Here is an 18,927-nt window from a genome sequence, read left to right on the forward strand (position 1 = left end):
CACCGTTCTGGGAGGCATTGCGTCTGGTCACATCAAAGCTCGAACAGAATAGCACAGTCACGCAGTCATAAGTCTGGGATCCGCGAAGTCACAGCGACTCGCATATTACTTCAAATTCGCACCCTCTCTGCAATCTGGTCGCCACGTCTTCTCACCCCGCCTCCTCCTTCCTGTCACCCTCCTTCCTCGCGCCTCTTCTGAAACACAAGAACTCCAACGCCGTACTCTTCCTACTCGCCACCAGAATTTGCTTGACCCTCTCCAGCTCCTTATTCAGTTCCTCCTTCTCCCCGACCTCCACCCTCCTGTACTTTTGCGAGATGGTCTCGTACACCTGTTTCAGCAGAGCCTCCGCTTTGGGGCTGATGAAGTTGCTCAGCGTCTGATGCAGGAACTCGATCTCTAGCGTTGCTTGCAGCATGCCTCCCAGTCCAAAGCGCGGGATGCGTTGGAAGGAGTCCAGTGTGGTAGTGGCGAGATCGTCGACGAGGGTGGTGATGGTACGGGTGACAAGTGGTTTGGCGATACTTCGAACATGCGCGTGCACTTGGACGAGCGAGAGCAAGGCTTGATAGATAAACGGATGCACCGAAGACGGTTTTGGTATGGCGGACCAGTCGATGCCGGACGAGAGGATGCCGTGGGACAGGATCTCCGAGATCGACGAAGATTTTCGCTTGATGTAGTCGTTGAAGAGGATCCCGTCCAACTGGCTCGATACTTCCGTCAGCGTCGCCAGGTCTTCGTCCATCTTCACCGCGTATGCATCGCCAAACTGCTTGACAAGGCTCGGGATGACGACCCTCGAGAGATGTGAGAGATTCGTAACACTAAGCAACACCCTCGTGTCCAGATCCCTCACGTCAACAGCACTCCCTGGATGTCCCGGTACACTCTGCACTGATAACGCCGTGCGCGGCTCCAACGGGCTATACTCGGAGAACGCAAGATGCACCAACCCATCCAAAAAGGCGTACAGCGCGTCCAGGAACGACCCTTTGATCCTCGCCGTCAACTCGGGCGCAACCGGCTGCTCCCCATTCCTGTTCTTCCGACTCGCCTCCAACGCCGACACCGGCGTAGACGTCGACCTTCCACCCGCAAGATGAAACGCCTGCCTCGCATTTCCCTTGTGAAAAGCAGCCAGCTCGCGCAGATGCAATGTAGTCGCCTGCTCATCCGGGTTCAACGTCCAATCCTCCAACATGTGGAACAGCTTTGCATCTTGCTGCCAGAGCACGCACAGCACCTGGACAAAGCTGAAGCCCGCGTTCGTCAACAACCCACGCAACGAACTCGCCGAAGTCACACCGAGCGACGCCAGGTCGTTGCACGCCTCTACCAGCTGTGTCAGCGTCTCTCGCAGGTAGTGTGCGGCTGTTGGCGAAGTCGTCCCCTCCGGCACCCAATCTGGCACCTGGGTCGGCAGAGGCTGCCGAACCAAGATCGACATATCGGTGAGAGAGAAGAGGTGAGAGACGAGGCTGATGTATGCATCCAATGCTTCGACTGCCCAAGCTTTGTTCTGCGCCGACACCGCCGCACCTTGTGTTGCGGACGAGCTACCGCTCGGTCTGGATTTGCTCTTTGTAAACTTCCCGTCCGCGTGACTCTTGGCCACTCTCCAAAAGCTCGGTAGCGATGCAGTGATGGTCTCGGAGAGCGTCTTGACCAGATCGTAGATGGCCTTCCACGTGTCAGCCCCCGCGCACCTGTCAAAAGATGCATCGATCAAGCCTGTCAACCGCATGCTCTTCTGCAAGTCCTTCGCCCGGTCACGATCAGCCACACTGCTGCCGGGTCGCTGACCCGAGCGAGACGCCTCGATATGCGCCACCCCCGCATCAAACGTCTTCCGCATCACGCTGCGCAAATGCTGATGTTGAGCCTCCAAAAAGATCGAGACAGGATCGTCGGTCGGATCGAGCTCGAGCAGGATCTCGATCGTCTTTTCCTGCTCGTCTACGCTTCTCCTCGGTTCCCGCAGCTGCGCCGTCAACCGGCTCTGCATATCCTTCATCGTAGCTTCCACCGCATCCCACACTTTGGCGAACACACGTTTCTGCTGAATGTCGTTCCTCGCACCGCCTGCCGACTCGGGCGTCTTGGCACTCCCAACCGCCAGCAGCTGACCAGGACGGCTATCGAGCAGGTATTTGCCCTTCTTGTAGTCGCGCAACGCCACATCGTATCTGCCCATCTCTACCGACTCCGAAAGCGAACCAGGCAGGTTGAAGAAGAACTTGGACCGTTCAAAGACCCCCAGCGTAGATCGCAACTTGATCGTCTTGAGATTGTTTTCGAGGACGGGCATGAACACCTGATCTGCTTTGGCAGATGCGTTGGCGAGGATATTGTTGAGCGAAGCGACGCCATAATCTGCTTGAGGCTGTAGTGGGCCTGATTCCGTATCTCGCATCTCTCGGTATACGCCATCTGTGGTAGCTTTGACTGCTACGAATCTGTCAAAGTTTTCCTCGACGAGCACCTTGAGTGCTTCTGATCGTTGGTCGATACTGCTCTTGAGGTGATTGATCCCGTGGGACAGATCGGCGAAGGTGGCATCAGGGTGGATGGTGGAGAGAAAGACTTTGGCGTCGAAGGCTTTCGAGGATAGTGACGTTTGTGTCTTGACATCCTTGGGGAGGCTTCGAAACGTTGCCATGGTAGAGCGGATGCCGAGCGGATCCGGTTCGTCGGCAACGGCGGTCGATGAAGCGGTGCCCTTGTCATCGGATTCGACTTCGGTGGTGTGCCATGATGATGGCTCGAGCGAATCGAGGTGGTATGCTTTGAGCAGCTCGGCTTCGTCGAATTGGAGCGGCATGGTCGCGCTTGAAAGCGGCTTGCAGGGAAGCGAAGCAAGCTAGTACCTAGCCTAAAAATGCATTTGTCGAGCTCTACCGGTGTGCGATGCCCCACTGAATGTGAGCGGAACAGGAAGGCGTGCTGTGGTGATGGGATGGAATGAAAAGGGTTCAATGTCGACATGCACGTACAAAGTCGAGTTGGTCGGTGCGCGCTGTCAACCAACGCAACACCCTCCAATCTAACAAGGCTCCAACCGCGCCTAAGCCAAAGTGGAGTTGCGGAAAGAAGAAAGACCCTGACCGGCTTCCTGCCTTCGTGTCCAACTCAGCCTTTTTTCGCCTCTTGCTTCCGTTCTTTCAATCACACTAGACGTCGTCGTCGTCTGTCTAGCGTCCACAATGTCGACGGCTGCAGTCAAGCTGCAATTCGAGCAGTCGACCACCGACGCGCTCGAAGCGTGGCAGCAGTCCATTCGAGACACCGCCATCAACATCATCCAAAAGACGCTTCCCGAGAAGATCCTCTCGCTCAATGCCAAGATAGCCGAAGTGGAGAGCAACAAGGAGCATCTCTTTTCAAAGTCTCGCTACTTTGAACCTGATTCGATCGGGATCGATACGAATGTCTATCCATCAACATCTTCCTCTTCGCACGATGACGGCTCGAGCAGCAAGAAGCGCAAGACAGTCGACTCTTCCACATCCGTCAAGGGTGATTCCTCCTCCTCCTCCTCCGACGCAGCACACGTATACACTGGCATCCTCCACACACCTTCCTTCCTCGTCACTGCATTCACCGACCTGCGCTCTGAATGGGACGAACTCATCGAACTCATGGACTCGCTCAAGATGTACATCAACCTCCAAATGCCCCAGATCGAAGACGGCGACACCTTCGGCGTCTCCATCCAAGAAGAAGCGCTCAACGAGATCGTCAGAACTCAAGATTCCGCCTACAACCTCATCGCCACCCCCTTCACCTACCACTCGTCCAGAGGCGACCTCGCCGCCAAGCTGGTCAGGTTTCCAGGTGTCGAGGACTACAAAAAGGCCATCGAGGAACACGATAGGAAGACGGTGTACAGGTTGAAGATGCACCTGACCGATATGCGGAACATGTACGCGGTGGTGTGGGATGTTGTAAGGAAGAATATTGGCAAGATAAGTAAGCCGAAGAGTGGCAACCAGATGGGTAGCTATGGGTAAGGAGGAGGGAGGAGATGCGCAAGGCCGGCAAGGAGAATGCCTTGTCGGATGCGAAGCGACGGTTGTACTCATACTGCATGATCGGTCGTAAAGCAAAGCTCGAAGGAGAGCGTTTTGACTCGAGAACACACAAGCGGTACTGAAGCTGCCAGATTCCGCGTCTTGCACATACGATTGGTGAACGTTTGACAATGGATCCATCGTATCAATTCCCATGTGTCTATAGCTACAAAATGGTGTGTTGTGGATGCGAACTTAGAACGCATCTGTCTGCTTTGCGTTCCTGACGATCTCGTCTCTGGTGATGTTGCTCCTGACGCACATGCTGTGGAAGATGCCGTCGGGGCGATCGAACAGGTCGAGCGGGCTGGCGTACTCTGCCAGCTCACCCTTGTCGAACACGGCGATTCTGTCGTACGACAGGATGGTGCGCAGACGGTGGGCGATGCAGAGGATGGTTCGGTTGGCGAACTCCTCCCGGATTGTCTGCTGGATCTTGGCGTCGGTCTCGAGGTCGACGGAGGCGGTGGCTTCGTCGAGCAGGATGATCTTGGAGTTCTTGACCAGCGCACGAGCGAGCGAGACGAGCGAGCGCTGGCCGACGGACAGGTTGGATCCTTCTTCCTCGATGATCGTGTCGAGGCTGATGCGCGAGACGGTGCGGCCGGGGGAGGCGTCGCCGGGGACGGCGAGGGCCTTCTTTTCGTCGTCGGCGATCGAGGCTGCTGAGCTGGCTGCTTCGAGGGCAGGCATGACGGGGGTGGCGGCGCCGTGCGTGTGCGTGTCGTCTCCAATGAGGTAAGCGCGCTTGAGGGCGTCGTTGAGTCGTGCATCGTCGTAGATGCCGAATGGATCCAGGTTGGTTCGAAGCGTTCCACTGAACAGCAATGGCTCTTGGGGCAGAATGGCCAGCTTGCGACGCAGATCTTCCAAGCCAATGTTGCCAACGTCGATGCCATCGATCTCGATCGAGCCTTTGCTCAGTTCCACCAGACGCAAAAGTGCGGTCAGAAGCGAACTCTTGCCCGCACCCGTTCGTCCGACGATTCCGACCTTTTCGCCGCTGCCCACGTCAAACGAGATGCCTTTGAGCACCGAAGGCAGTCCCGGTCGGTAGCTCAGCCAGACGTCCTTGAACGAGATGCGTCCCTCCTCCGGCCAGGACTCTCGCGTCGGATTGTCCGGTCGGGTCTGCGCCTTCTCCTGGTCCAGCTCCTCGGCGTAGTACAGCAGTCGCTCGACCGAGGCCGAATCATTTTCCACCTCGGCGATCTGACGTGTCATCCACGAGAAAGCCTGAGCGACGGTCAGCATGTAGGTGAGAGCGATACCAGTTTTGCCACCCGAGATCGGTGTCGAGCTAGCGGTGGTCAGAAGTGCCACAATGAGCACAAGGAGCGCACCGAGCAAGTCGAGTCGCACACCGAGCCAGCGCTGGTTGGTGATGCTCAGGTAGTAGGCACGGTTCTCGACATCCATGCGCTTCTGGTTCTCTTTGATAAACGTATCCGTCTCGCGGTAGGCACGAATGGTGGCAAGACCGGAGAGCGTTTCGGAAAAGTGCGAGTAGAGGTTAGATCGCAGAAGCGCATCCAGTCGCTTGACTTCTCGTGCCGACGAGCGGTAGAAGAGGGCACCGAAGAAGTAAAAGACGAGCACGACGGCGACGGCGATCACGAAGTAGTGCGTAAGGATCGTGATCAGGATGACGGCACCCGCGACCGACGCGAGCGTGTTGGCAGCCATTCGAACGGCATCGGCCAGCTGGTTGTCGACCACATCGACGTCCTTGGAGAACCGATTCATGATGCGGCCGATGGGCGTCACATCGAGCCATCCCATGGGAGCGTAGACGACCCGCTGAATGGCCTCGTGGTGAAGACGCTTGCAGGCGTAGTAGCTGAGAAAGCCCATGGCGCAGCCCATGATGAAGGTGAAGATGGTCATCACGATACCCAGCATGGCGTAGATACCCATGTAGAAGCCGATGGGCTTGTTGAAGTGGTTCTGCTGCCACCAAATGAGCCAGTACGAGTTGAGGATGTTGGCCACCTGCATGAGCACGATGCTGCCCACGCAGATGGGAACCATGTAGGCACCGCGACCGTACTTGAGGTACGAAAGGTAGACGTGCATCGACACGGAGCCCGTGTTTCGCTCCTCGGCCTGCATGAGCGCACCCGCCTTGTCGCCGGGCTTGCCACCGGACAGTTTGGAACGATCGACCTTCTTTCCCTTTTTGCTGTCGTCGTCCTCGATGGCTTCGGCCTCGTCTTCCTTCTTTTCCTCTTCGTCCTTTTCCTTCTCACCACCAAATTCGATTACGAGGCGCTGGAACGGTCCGTTGGCGGTGTTGAGCTCGTCGTATGTACCCATCTCGACAATGTGGCCATCTTCAAGCGTGATGATGCGATCAACGTCAGGGAGGAAGTGGAGCGCGTGCGTGACGAGGAGAACGGTCGCACCTTTGGCGCGAAGACCCATGATTGCGTTGTAGAAGAGCGCCTTGCCGACGTGAGCATCGACGGCCGAGAGAGGGTCGTCCAGGCAGACAATGTCGGCGTTGTAGTACAGGGCACGGGCGATGTTGACTCGCTGCTTCTGGCCACCACTCAGGTTGACGCCCTTCTCGCCGATCTCGGTGAGATCGCCGGCGGGCAAAATGGCTAGATCGGCTTCGAGTTCGGACACCTTGACCGCGTGCCAGTAGCGTTCTTCGTCAAAAGGCTGACCGAACAGGATGTTGTCGCGCATCGTAGCGTTCTGAATCCAAGCGCTTTGGGAACAGTAAGCCACGCGCTGACTGCCCCACTGGACCGATCCACCGGTCTGACGCATCTCTCCGATGCAGGCCTGCAAGAAGGACGACTTGCCCGAGCCGACGGGACCGACGATGGCGACGAGCTCGCCCTTAGGGATCGTAAGATTCACGTTAGACATGGAGAAGGGCTCCTGCACCTCCTCGACGGCCTTTTCGTCTTCGGTAGCCTCGCCGCCAAGCGTGGGCTCGAGCTGAGCCTCGGTCACGATCGCCTCGTTGTCACCATCCGCAGCAACGTCGTTCTGCTCGGCTTGAATTTCTTCGAGACGTCGTGCGTTGTCGCTGTCTGGTTTCTTGGCAGAGACGGGAGCAGGAAGACCGGGCTCGTTGGCAGCGGGAGGCACAGCCGACGTCTTGGCCATCTTCTTGGCTTTGCCAAACATGCCGGACCGCGATGGCGCCTTGGTCTGCGCAGCACTGCCTTTGGCTCCTGCCTTTGGCTTGGCCTTGGACTGAAGCGCCTCGTCTGCCTCGACAGTCTCCCATCGGAAGGACCCGTCTCGAACGACAAGCGCGTACTTGCTGTCCTCGTCGTGCTCCACGGTGTCTTCGAGCTGCTCCGCGGTAAAGACGGTGTGGAGACGATCGAAGGCGTTTTTGGCGTCGGTGGTAGCGGAAAGCGAGAGAGGCAGGAACATGAGCGGCATTCGCAGCAGCTGGAAAAGCGTGAGCGAAGGGAAGACAAATTCGGGGTTGAGGTCGTGGCCAGTGAGGCTGTAGACGACAAAGGCAAGCACTGCAGCCAAGATGGGCAGACTGAAAGCAATGGCGTTGTTGCCAGATCGAAGGATGAGGATCTTGCGAATGCCGTTGAGCTCGTTCTTTCGAATGTCGTAGATGCGCTCGAGGAACTTTTCTTCGTGCGAGAAGGATTTGACGATGCGCATGCCACCGAGAACCTCCTGGATGGTCTTTGCACGCGCGTCGGTCCACTTCATGGAGCCTCGTCGGTACTTGAACAGGGCCTTCATGGCCTGCAATTGGAGCGGGGTGGCGAGGGCAAAGATGGCGAAACCGGCGAGGGCGGAGGGACCTAGCTGAGTGAGAAGAATGACGACGCAGATGATAATCTGGATCGGAGCGGCAAAGACGACCGAGAACCAGGCGGAAGCGAAGTCGATGCGACTGCAGTCGGTGGAGATGTGGTTGATGAGCTTGCCACTGGATCGTGCTTTGCCATTCATCTTCATCGCGCGATCAAAGATGGCGGTGATGAGCGCCGCTCGTGCTTCGACACCACACGACATGGAGCGCCAGAAGAATTGGTGCGTGCCAAGCGAGGAGATAATTTGCATGAAGAACAGAGCGAAAGAGAGGCCAACACCGTGGCCGACAGAAGGACCAGGAACACCGCGTGCGTGGGCGTCGTAGAACTCCTGTGCGTACTTGATGATGGCTTTGAGGACGAGCGGCGATGTGATGAGAGAAGCATCGCCGACAATCTTGAACAAGAGACCGGACCACAGCTTCCAACCGAGTTGGTCGTGCATGGCCCAGACGAGGGATGGCTTTTTGTGGCCCGAAGGGTCTTTGATTGTCTTGACTTTGGGTTGACCGGGCTTGGGAGGGCCACCTGGGGCTGCAGCGGAGGGAGCTGCTCTAGGCGGTGCTCTCCAACTGGCTTCGCGCTGCTTCACGTTGCCGCCCTTTGGGTTGAGCGCAGATCGCAACGTCCAGGAGGTGCGTCTCTTCCATCCGGGCTGGATTTCGCCCGAGACAAGTTTTGCGTTGTAATCCTTGGCTTCGCGAACACGGCGCTCCCAGTCTCTGTTGAGCTGACCGCCGAGCTGCTTGGCGCTGAGGTCTTCGGAGAGTGTCCAGAGGTCGGTGGCTTCGAGGGGACGCTGGTATCCGAGGACCATGATGGGTGTCATCCACTGAAAGAAGACGCGATTGATGAAGCCGGCGTTGGCCAAAGGAATGAGGGTTGCATCGTCCAAGCTGGCGGGAGGAGCAGGTGGAGGATTCTTGGGACGCCAGACTTGGTACCACTTTTCCTTGTGTTTGCCTCCGACAAAGGTGCGTTTGCCGGGATTGTAGTCGTAGCCTGGCTTTTCTTCGATGGCGGTTGAGACCTGCGCCGCGTGCTCGGTGGAGGGTACAGCGCTTTTAGACGACTCGCTATGGCTTTCGTCTTCTGTATCTACAGTGTCAGCAGATGAAGTCAACGGCACAGCAGGAGACGTCGATAATGGAGCCGCAGTGTCGACAGATGTGTGGTGGACCACTGGCGTAGCGCTCGGCTGCGCTGCATTTGATGTAGGTGCCGACATGCTGAAACGACAGTGGACTGTGATGGCAGAAAGTCGTTCGAAAGTACGCTGCTGTCACGCGTCGGAAATGATGCCAGCAGAAGAAGAGGAACGATGGATAAAATCGAAACGAAGTTTAGAGCAGTGTCGACATCAATTATCCTCTTTGTTGGACGGCGGCAAGGGTAGTTTCTGGGACTGTGATGGCGTCGTAGCGGATTGATCAAGGAGTGGAATATTATGTAGAAAGGACAATCGGATGAAAAGGATGCAATGTCAAGGGGACGGGAGGAGATGGTCAATCGACTGAGCCACAATGCAGACGGTAAGGTGAGGACGGGAGAGAAGAATGCTGAGCCGAAGAACAGGAAGCGAAGGGGTGCGTTGGCAAGCAAATGGCACGCGGGGCTGTGATGGTAGAGAGTGAGGCAGGCTCAGCAAGCAAGGAGTGATGACGAGGACATGGGCGAGTTGGCAAGGTGGGGAAGGGGACAGGCAGACAGACGAAGAGAGATCGAGACACGGCGTGAACGAGGATCGAGGCAGCAGTCGGCAATGTACCTCGCACCGAACAAAAACGGCCTGACGCGGCGAAGAGGGAGACACAGACAATGAGGCACGAGGGGGGAAATGGGAATCCCGCGGAGGAGCACCCAAACCGAAGCTGGATGCACTCCAACCGAGTTGCTGAACAAGCAAAGAAAACACCGTTTCCTCTTTACTGTTCTGGTCACCAAACTCACGCATTCGAAAGCGCTCTTGCAGGTAGACTGGGCCGGGACCGACGAGTGGCTACGCCGAATGGAAAGCGTGATGCGGATGTGAACAGGATCGGTCATGTGTTTTGCAGCAAATCGAATGGCCACTCTGCTTGCTTGGCTGAGTACGACCGGATTTCGCAGAGATCGAGGCGGCAACGGGATCAGCTCAGCATGGCGCTCTGCTCGGCAGCGGCTGATTATGAAACATTTTCTCAATTTCCAGAGAGAAAAGGAAAAATCGTTCTTTGCCGGACTTTGTCTTGTCGTCAAGCCACCGGCGGCCTGTTTTCCGACACAGCTGCACTGCGTGGGGAAGGGTCCGAAACTGTTGACCCATGCTGTGCCTGACCGTTGAGCACCCGCGGAATATGCGTCTCCGTCTATCTGACTCTGACCTTCCGCCGGGTCGTCCCGTCTGTAGCCTGTAGTGAGCTGGCTGCTCTACGAGGCAAGCAGAGCTGGGATGAGCGACGAGTGGGTTCCATGCTGTCAAACTCGGCGGCAGACGACTCAATCCTGTGCAAGACGCAGCACGGTAAAATTGGTTTTTCCGGTACTACATGTCGATGAGCTTGAGCATCATCCAACGCCTGCGCCTCCCAGGAGATCCTTTCACTTCCTACCCAGGCCATGCGGCTGTACACCTTCTGTAATGCGAACGAAGCGACTCTGCTTGCCGACTGTCATGGATGAAAAGTTTCGGCGAGGATCCTGCATTGTTTCGTCGGGGCTTGCAAATGTAAGAAATCGCACGTCCGCGGAGCAAGCAGACTAAATTGATCGCTGTCAAAGGGTGGGTTTACCAATCAGCGCCGCGCTATTTCCGTACATTGTTGATTTTGAGAAGAGTCGCTCACAACGTCGAACTTGGCTGCTGTCCACGCGTCGCTCGTCGTCATCTCATGGGTAGACACAGACGCTTGGAGACACTTAGAGACGCTTCTTGGGTAGCATGCGTATGCGAACATCAATCCAAGATAGCGATACGAGCGACAATGACTCGACCATTCGTCTCGGTCACTTTTCATCGTGTGCAGCATGGTTGGTTGGACGGAGGTTGCTGTTCCGAGCTCGCATCCACTCATGCATGCCGTTCGGCTACCTATCACTTCCACCCACGGTACACCTTGCTTTCACTGGATACTGTTGCATCCTGTCTCCGCACAACTGCTTCTTCGTCCAGCATTGAGACCTGCAGTGCTCCAAAATTGTCGGAATAATAGAAGCGATCGAAATGCGTAATATGTCTAATTTGTCGATCACACATCATCAAATTTTGTGATCGACGCGTGGACCCTTTTGGAGCGAGCATAGCACAGGCATTGCAGGCAGGCAGTTAGACCTCCACTTGCTTTCCTTCCAACCGAGAACGCATCGACCAACCTCGAGAGCCGTACGACATTGACATTCGAGTCGAGCCACCGACCACCATCATCCACCGGCAACTTTCGATTGCACGCATCTGACACGAAACTCCATCGGCCAGTGCCCCGCCAGGCGAAGGATTGTATTTCACACCGTTCGGGAACAGTGACGCCTACTCAATCGGTCAAGCGTCGCAATCCTTCTCAAACTATGATCGTTCGCGTGCGATCCAAAGATGGCAACTTCCGCTTCGAGCTTCAACCCACCGAGGATGCGTCTCAACTCATCTTCAAGGTCCTGGAGACCATGCCAGGCGCTGATCCGGACTCGCTGACCTTCTCAAATCAGCCACGAGGCGGAGAATTTGCTGCCAGCACGCTCAAAGGTAGCACGCTCGCCGAGCTCGGCATCGGTCACGGTCACCTCCTCTTCGCTGCCTACAAAGAAAGTAATGAAGCAGATGCGGAACAGTCTCACTCCAATGCAACTACCGGCGCGCCTACCGCGACAACAGAACCCTCTTCTTCTTCTTCTTCCTCCTCCACAGCCGCCTCGTCATCACAGCCCCAATCATCCTCGGCTTCAACTCGTCCTAAGAAACCCTGGGAGCTCGTCAAGGAGCACAGCGTCGACACATACTGGGAAGCACAGGAGGGAAAGATCACCCGCAAGAAGGATTCGCAATTCTGTCGTCACGGCCCCAAGGGTATGTGCGACTACTGCATGCCCCTCGAACCGTACGACTCCAAGTATCAATCCGAGAACAGCATCAAGCATCTCTCCTTCCACGCCTACCTGCGTAAGCAAGACATCGCCACCAACAAACCCAGCCAATCTTTCATTCCACCTTTGGAAGAGGCCGACTACAGCGTCAAAAAGCCGTGTCCTTCTGCGAGTCATCCCAGCTGGCCCGCAGGCATCTGCACCAAGTGTCAGCCTTCCGCCATCACGCTCCAACGACAACCCTACCGAATGGTAGATCACGTCGAATTCGCCCACCCCGATCTCATCGAAAACATTTTGACCTTTTGGAGGAGCACCGCTACTCAGCGCTTCGGATTCCTCCTGGGACGCTACGAAGCCTACCCTGACGTGCCCATGGGTATCAAAGCTGTCGTGGAAGCCATCCACGAGCCGCCGCAAGAAGGTGAACTTGATGGCTTGACGCTCGGCGTACCGTGGGAAGAGCAGCCTCGTGTCGAGAAGCTCGCCAAGCTATGCGGTCTCGAATTTGTCGGAATGATCTACTCGGACCTGAGTCCCGCCGACCCCACCCACCAGGATCCTTCCCTTGCTGGCAAGGTCGTCTGCAAACGACACAAGGACAGCTTCTTCCTCTCCGGAATCGAGACCGTCTTTGCTGCTCAGCTCCAACTCGGCAACCCCAACCCATCGCGCTTCAGCTCTACCGGTCGCTTCAACTCCAAGTTTGTCACCTGCATCCTCAGCGGCACTGAGGAAGGCGCCATCGACGTGTCGGCCTACCAGATCAGCGAGCAGGGCATGGGCATGGTCCAGGCCGACATGATCGAGGCCAGCGTCAATCCCAACATCATTCGAGTCAAGCCGAGCGAGGGTGAACGTTATGTCCCCGAAGTGTTCTACCGCTATACGAACGAGTACAAGATCGACGTCAAGGAGAGCGCAAAACCCACCTTCCCCGTCGAGTACCTCATCGTCAACGCTACGCACGGCTTCCCCAACGCGCCTAACCCCACATTCCTCAGCTCAAAGTTTCCCATCGAGAACCGGCCCGGTCTACATGATCAGGATCTCACCGTTGCTTTGACCAGCATCGGAAAGATCGTTGGTCACAAAGAGCTGTTCCCCATCGGCGATGGTACGGAGAGCACCAAGGGCAAGTCACGAGCTGACGACGACCAGGTGCGCGAGAAGCTCGTGGGCGCCCTCAGCGACTGGCATCTGCTCGCCTTTCTCGACACGAGCGGTTTCCTTGATCAGGATGACATGGCTGCGCTCTGCCGTCTCGCCACGACGCACGACTCGGGTGCTGCGCTTGATGCGCTTCTCCTTCGTCCTGGCTGGCAGACCTTGATGGCCCTCGCGCGCGAGCATGTGCCGCAGTCAGCCAGCGAGACAAAAACGGTTGAACCGACGAAGGATCCATTCACGTACGACGGCGGTGTGGAGTCGGATGACGATGTAGGATTCGACGACGCTAACGAGGACTTTTACGATGACGGTCAAGATGACGACGACGATGATGTGCAGGTTTCGCACGTGCGTCGAGCATCTGCGTCAGCTAGGAATGATACCAGCGAAACAGATGCCGCTACGGCTGCGGCGATCGCTGCAGCATCAGCCGACGACGGTCCCGCCGGCGTCAAGGTTTGTTCCCACTGCACGTATCATAACGAGGCATCTGCTTCCGACTGCGAGATTTGCGGTCTACCCCTCTAAGCTCACATCACATCTCAAAATTCATCTCATTCCTCCATTGTTTGCGCGTTGCATTTCTCGGCCTGTGTCGTTCAATATCGATCGTCGAGGTGTGCTGGTTAGCGTGCCCACCACTTTCATCTCGGTGCGCTTTGACGATGGTGTGACGTGAATGCTTGTTGGGTAGGATTTGGCGGCGGGTTCATTCTCTCGATTGAGGCAGGTGGGTATGACCTGAAGCTCTGGTAGTATAAAACCGGTAAAGTCACCCCGCTTTCCGCTCTCACCTGCTCCGCCTCCTGCTGCACAGCTCCACAACCGCTCTCGCGATGAAAACAAGACGCACTTGGCTCGTCCTTCTGGGCGCCGTCTCTCTAGCCCTAATTCCTCACGTCACGGCAGACGACCCCCAGATCACCGACCCGAATCTCGCCGTCATCCGCGACTTCAACATCGTCCTTACCGACAACACCAAAGTCAACGACCTTCAATGCTGCATGGGACTGTCCAACGAACTCCCCTCAGTCGCGCAGTATCAGTGTTTCGAGCATCAGGATATGCAGATGGGATCTGCGCCTGGGTCGCGACGTCTCGGACTGCAGTTCTGTTCTCACCTCCCCGGGTCTACTCCTGACGATGCGAGCAATGCGTTCAAAGATGCATGCGCCAAGGGGAGCGGTGAGGTGATTACGGTTGATAAGGGATACTGTCCGCAGATCTGGCCGAACTACAAGGACGACTATAAGAAGCCAGCACCCGTGGCTGGTTCATCGCCGGATGGTGATGCTAAATCGACACCTGCTACTCCGCCTTCCACCGCACCTGACGCCGGCGGCAAAACGACCAACGACAAAGACGGGTTCAAAAACACCGGTACTTTCCACTACACTCTCGTCGATTATTCCATCACCCGATCCCTAGCCTGCTGTAAAGGTTCAACGTCACCCATCGTGAAACATCAAAAGTACAAGTGCGGCCAACGAAAAGTCGAAGCGAAAACCTTCATGTCCCAATGCGCTCAGATGCTTCCCACCATCACCAAGCCCAAGAAGCTGAACGGGTACACGACGCTGAATGGCGATGGAGATGCGGTCGTCGACGAAAAGACGAAACAACAGTGCAGCGCAATGTGGACAAACGCGATGTCATTTACGTACGGGTTTTGTCAGCTGGATTACGATGGGGCGAGGGACGATGCGGTCAAGGCGTTCGGAGATGACTGTGGTGCAAAGGGTGGTGTGATGAAGGATCCGCATCAGGGAATGTGTCTGTGGAACGTGGATGATGCTGCGATTGACAGTTCTACGGGTTGAAGAGGATCCTCTGTGTTCCATCTCAATCCCATTCTCAACACGTCGTCATAGAAATCGTTCCACTCACTGATGCTTTCAGTTGTTTGATGTGTCCAAGGATGTATGAGATTGGTATCGAGCGATGAGAAAGCATCTGCAAATAGACAAAAGCGCAGAGAACTAAGAAGTCGGTGCAACAGGAACCGCGTTCGAACCAGTCGCCATGAACCTAGGCAACTTCCTCTCCCTCCCACTGTTCCTACTCCATCCACCCGACGTCTGCTCACCATCATCTTCCTTCCTCCTCTTGCTCGCTCTCTCCTCACCACCCTGCCCCTCACCACCTCTCCCTCTCGTCTGCTTCCTCGCCTCGTTCTTGGGCGCCACGTACTTCCCATGCAGCTTCTGCCTCTCCTTATCCAATCCCGCGTTCTTGGCCTTGATCTTCTCCTGCCTCGCTTCTCCCTTTCCTCCTCCACCGGCTGTCAATTCGACGTTGATCTTCCTTCCCTCCAGCAGCGTGTGGTGGAACTTGAGCGCCTTTCTCAGTGCATCCGAGGTTTTGAACTCGACGAAAGCGCAGCCTTTGGATTGCGGTTTTGACGGGTCCTGTGCTTTGCCCTTGGCGATGGATTTGCGTTTTGAGGCGGGGAGTGAAGCTAGTGCGTTGGGGTCGGCTTTGCGTGTCAGGAGTCGTACGTTGGGTACTTCGCCGCACGCCTGTCCGAAGTGCTTGGAGATGTTTTCCGAGGTGGTGGTGAAGGCCATGTTGCCGACAAAGAGGATGAATTTGTTGGCCTTTGCAGGGGTTTCAGTGGCCGTGACGGCCTCAGGCTGTACAGCTTGCTCCGAGGCTACCTCCCCGTCGTCTCCGAAGGTGGTCTTTTTCGCATTCGCTGCAGGCTCGGTCTTGGTAGATGCGGTTTTTGTCTTCTTTGGTTTGCTCTCCTTGTCACTCTTCTTTGTCGGTTTGTCTTGAGGTGCGGTACCGGATTCAGGCTGTGCAAGGCCAAGAGCTTCAGCTTCGGCAGCTAGACGCTTGCGCTTCTTGTTTCGCTTCTCTTCTTTGACTGGCGCAGGCGCACTCTCTGTTGAGGACTGGTCTGCAAGGGTGGAAGAAGAGGTGGATGCTTCGGGTGCAGCGGTAGGTGCGTCTTCGGGGACGTCGTCGGGAGTAGCGGGATGATCTTCGAGAGCGGCAGCTTTGCCCTTCTTGCCTGCTTTGAAGGATGCAGCTTTCTGCTGCTTCTTTGTGAGTTTTGCTGCCGCCATTATTGCTAGACCACGGATGTACTGAGTGGATGACGGAATGCTCGTGTAGGTATAAGTTAGAGGAAACAAGGAAGGTGGAGCGTACGGGCTGGTGAACTGCTTCAGGGTTCAACGATGGCAAAAATTCGCGAAGAACCCTGTTGCATAGCCTGTAAAATTCGGGGCTCAACCTCCACGGAAAAAACGCGCTTGTCAAGCATGACTAATCTCAAAGAAGAAGTCCGCCTCGGAATGTGCGAATCTCCACATCCTCTGACTTCTTCCTGTCGTCCTCCTCATCACTACTACCCTCACCAACACACACATATACACTGCAACTATGTCCGGGCTCGGAGAAGCTGATCAGAAGGGTAAGTTCCCCTGTCACCACACCGTATCAGCCCCGAATCGCTGTCTTTCGTTCTCGACCTGGAGGCTGTAGTACTGATCTCATCCGCTTTCACACATTTGCTCTATGCTCTGTGCTCTGCGGCCCTTCCTTCACCTACATCAGAACTGCAAACGTTCCTCGACGCAGAACAGGCCAAGGCCCGCGTCCAGTCGTCCATCCACACCTTCACCGACCGATGCTGGGATCAGTGCATCAAGTCGTCCATCGGCTCCAGCTTTGGTCGTGGCGAAGAAGCTTGCCTCAGCAACTGCGTAGAACGCTTCCTCGATACCAGTCTTTTCATCGTCAACAAGCTGCAGGAACAACGAGGACAGATGGCTTGATTCTGTCAGGACCTCAAAGCGACACATTGTAACAACATTCACAAAAGTACCGCCGGCTGATTACAGCAGAGCAAATTTAATTCACTACTCAGAAGCCAAGTGCTTGTGCAGAGGTGCATTCGGAATGTGAACGGACCCACGAGCGCATGTGCGCAACGCGCAGAGGTCGTCATGACCTGCAGGAAGGTGTTACTCCTCGAATACCCCGGGAAGCTCGGTTTCTTCTGACTCTGACCAAAACGGCAGGCAAGAATTGTACGGCATTGTGCTGACACCCTGTTCTCAATTCCCAAATCGGAAGCAGGTCACATGTTCATCGGCGACTAGATTGGCAAGCTGAGCGAACGGTCACCCGGAGTATGTTCGATGCGGGCAAGGCTTGCTATGACGAGCTATGTACTGCGCAACCATCATGCTGAGCGGCCAAGTGATATATCCCGACTCGCGGAATAAATTTGCCGACTGTCTGTTGAATTTACGCGACACAGTGAATGGTGCCGCATTTTTTTCCTTGCCGTGTTTGACAGTTGCTCTTGTGCTGCTCTACTCAGCTCGGAAGCTGGCTCAGCTGGAGATCTTTGACGTAAGAGTAGAGTTGTTCGCCTGCTTCGCCGCTTTGCTTCAGCTACCAGTTCGCAACATCTGCAGTGGTTGGATGATGACCCGTACAAGCCGGACGCGTCCGTATGTGCGCGAGTGCATCTGTAGCAATTGCCTCACAGAGCCGGGGTCCTTCGTCAAACCGATGTGATCCTTCCTTGCTTCCTCTCTCCACCCTTCCCCACCTTTCCATCTTTGCTCATACGTTGCAGGGTCAAGCTTCGGTCTCTGGTAGATCGATCCTTTCGTATATCGTTTGTTGTTGTTCGGTGCAATCTGGTATTGCTCACGTCTCAGAAAAAAGTCATCGTCAAACAGGGTCCAACAACGCTATCCGAAAGCAGAGTCTCTGGTAGACGCAACAAGTCTGGCTATCATGGAGGAGCCGTACGATGAGAAAGCTCATCGAGGAGGACGTGGTGTTGAATTTTGCTGCCTCTCTTACCCGCTGGTCAAAGCGGGAGCCTACCTGATCCCGCTCGAGTTCGCCTTTGTCTCTGGCTGCATCATCGTTCTCAGCACGACCACTCCGACCATTGTCGCAGCTGTCGACACTCTGCCTCGCATCTACCCATTGGTGCTACTCATCCTGGCCATCATCGCACTAGCCTGGCAGATCATCGGCCTCATCACGATTCGAATCGAAATGAGCTCGATCTATCGACTCTACATCCGCATCAACCTGCTCCTCGTCCTCATCCTCACCGCGGTAGCGTCCATCGGAACAGTGGTGATCGCAACCAAGCACAAACAATCCACCGAGGTCTGCACGAGGATCTACGGCAATCCTCCGCTCAACTCGTCGACGGGCGTATCGATCGATGCGCTGGATACATTCGCACCGGGAAGGCAGATCTGCAACTACTTCATGTGGGCGCAGGTGGGTGCGACGGGCGGCCTGATTGCGATGCTGTTCCTTACGCAGGTGTACTTCTGCTACTGTCAGCGGGCGTACGGTCAGAAGCAGAGGACGGCTATTTCTCATCTGGAAAGCTACTACAAGGCAACGTGAGTATATGACGATTCTAGCTAGATCGCTTGCAGGATGGAGTGCTGACAAAACCAAACTTGCTTTCTGTGTGAACAGCGACGATGGGGATACATCTTCGGATGCGTTGAGCCATATGTCTCGCAGCTCTGCGGGTTCATTCCCGAATCCGCACAAGGCTTGAATGAAGCGTCGCTCTGTATCTCGAATGCAGCAATTGAAAGAAGGGAAGACACAAATGGGAGCGTTTGCGGACAGACTTGTGGTGAGGCGATTGAAATCGAGATAGGCTATAATGAAGATGTGAGATCGCCCGATATGATCATGACCCTGGCGGATCCGAGGCGTTAGGTGTGAATTCCAGCTTTGCTGATTGGCGCCCTCGCAGGAGCGACTCAACCAAAATAGTCGCGCGCTGCTCCAAGGGTGCTTTGGTCAGCAGCCAC

The 18,927-nt window shown here is 55.8% G+C and overlaps 7 protein-coding genes across 7 annotated transcripts; 4 read left to right on the forward strand and 3 right to left on the reverse strand.

Moving 5' to 3' along the window:
* Nucleotides 1-151: 151 nt before the first annotated feature.
* PHSY_007072 (hypothetical protein) lies at nucleotides 152-2,827 on the reverse strand (the record flags this gene model as incomplete). The annotated part of the gene is made up of 1 exon (XM_012337668.1): nucleotides 152-2,827. The coding sequence occupies one exon, from the start codon at nucleotides 2,825-2,827 to the stop codon at nucleotides 152-154; it is 2,676 nt and encodes an 891-aa protein (XP_012193058.1).
* Nucleotides 2,828-3,209: 382 nt separating this feature from the next.
* Nucleotides 3,210-4,016, forward strand: PHSY_007073 (proteasome activator; the record flags this gene model as incomplete). Its single annotated transcript, XM_012337669.1, has 1 exon — nucleotides 3,210-4,016. One exon carries the CDS (start codon nucleotides 3,210-3,212, stop codon nucleotides 4,014-4,016), a length of 807 nt encoding a protein of 268 aa, XP_012193059.1.
* A 7,409-nt stretch (nucleotides 4,017-11,425) lies between these two features.
* PHSY_007075 (ER-associated protein catabolism-related protein) lies at nucleotides 11,426-13,636 on the forward strand (the record flags this gene model as incomplete). The annotated part of the gene is made up of 1 exon (XM_012337670.1): nucleotides 11,426-13,636. The coding sequence occupies one exon, from the start codon at nucleotides 11,426-11,428 to the stop codon at nucleotides 13,634-13,636; it is 2,211 nt and encodes a 736-aa protein (XP_012193060.1).
* A 308-nt stretch (nucleotides 13,637-13,944) lies between these two features.
* On the forward strand, nucleotides 13,945-14,928 carry PHSY_007076 (nonribosomal peptide synthase Pes1; the record flags this gene model as incomplete). Its single annotated transcript, XM_012337671.1, has 1 exon — nucleotides 13,945-14,928. The coding sequence occupies one exon, from the start codon at nucleotides 13,945-13,947 to the stop codon at nucleotides 14,926-14,928; it is 984 nt and encodes a 327-aa protein (XP_012193061.1).
* A 159-nt stretch (nucleotides 14,929-15,087) lies between these two features.
* Nucleotides 15,088-16,179, reverse strand: PHSY_007077 (hypothetical protein; the record flags this gene model as incomplete). Its single annotated transcript, XM_012337672.1, has 1 exon — nucleotides 15,088-16,179. One exon carries the CDS (start codon nucleotides 16,177-16,179, stop codon nucleotides 15,088-15,090), a length of 1,092 nt encoding a protein of 363 aa, XP_012193062.1.
* Nucleotides 16,180-16,668: 489 nt separating this feature from the next.
* Nucleotides 16,669-17,696, reverse strand: PHSY_007078 (hypothetical protein; the record flags this gene model as incomplete). The annotated part of the gene is made up of 2 exons (XM_012337673.1): nucleotides 16,669-16,863; nucleotides 17,679-17,696. The coding sequence occupies 2 exons, from the start codon at nucleotides 17,694-17,696 to the stop codon at nucleotides 16,669-16,671; spliced, it is 213 nt and encodes a 70-aa protein (XP_012193063.1).
* A 173-nt stretch (nucleotides 17,697-17,869) lies between these two features.
* Nucleotides 17,870-18,505, forward strand: PHSY_007079 (hypothetical protein; the record flags this gene model as incomplete). The annotated part of the gene is made up of 1 exon (XM_012337674.1): nucleotides 17,870-18,505. One exon carries the CDS (start codon nucleotides 17,870-17,872, stop codon nucleotides 18,503-18,505), a length of 636 nt encoding a protein of 211 aa, XP_012193064.1.
* Between the last annotated feature and the right edge of the window lie 422 nt (nucleotides 18,506-18,927).

Source organism: Pseudozyma hubeiensis, assembly GCF_000403515.1.
Source record: "Pseudozyma hubeiensis SY62 DNA, scaffold: PHS68, whole genome shotgun sequence".
NCBI classification, from domain to species: Eukaryota; Fungi; Basidiomycota; class Ustilaginomycetes; order Ustilaginales; family Ustilaginaceae; genus Pseudozyma; species Pseudozyma hubeiensis.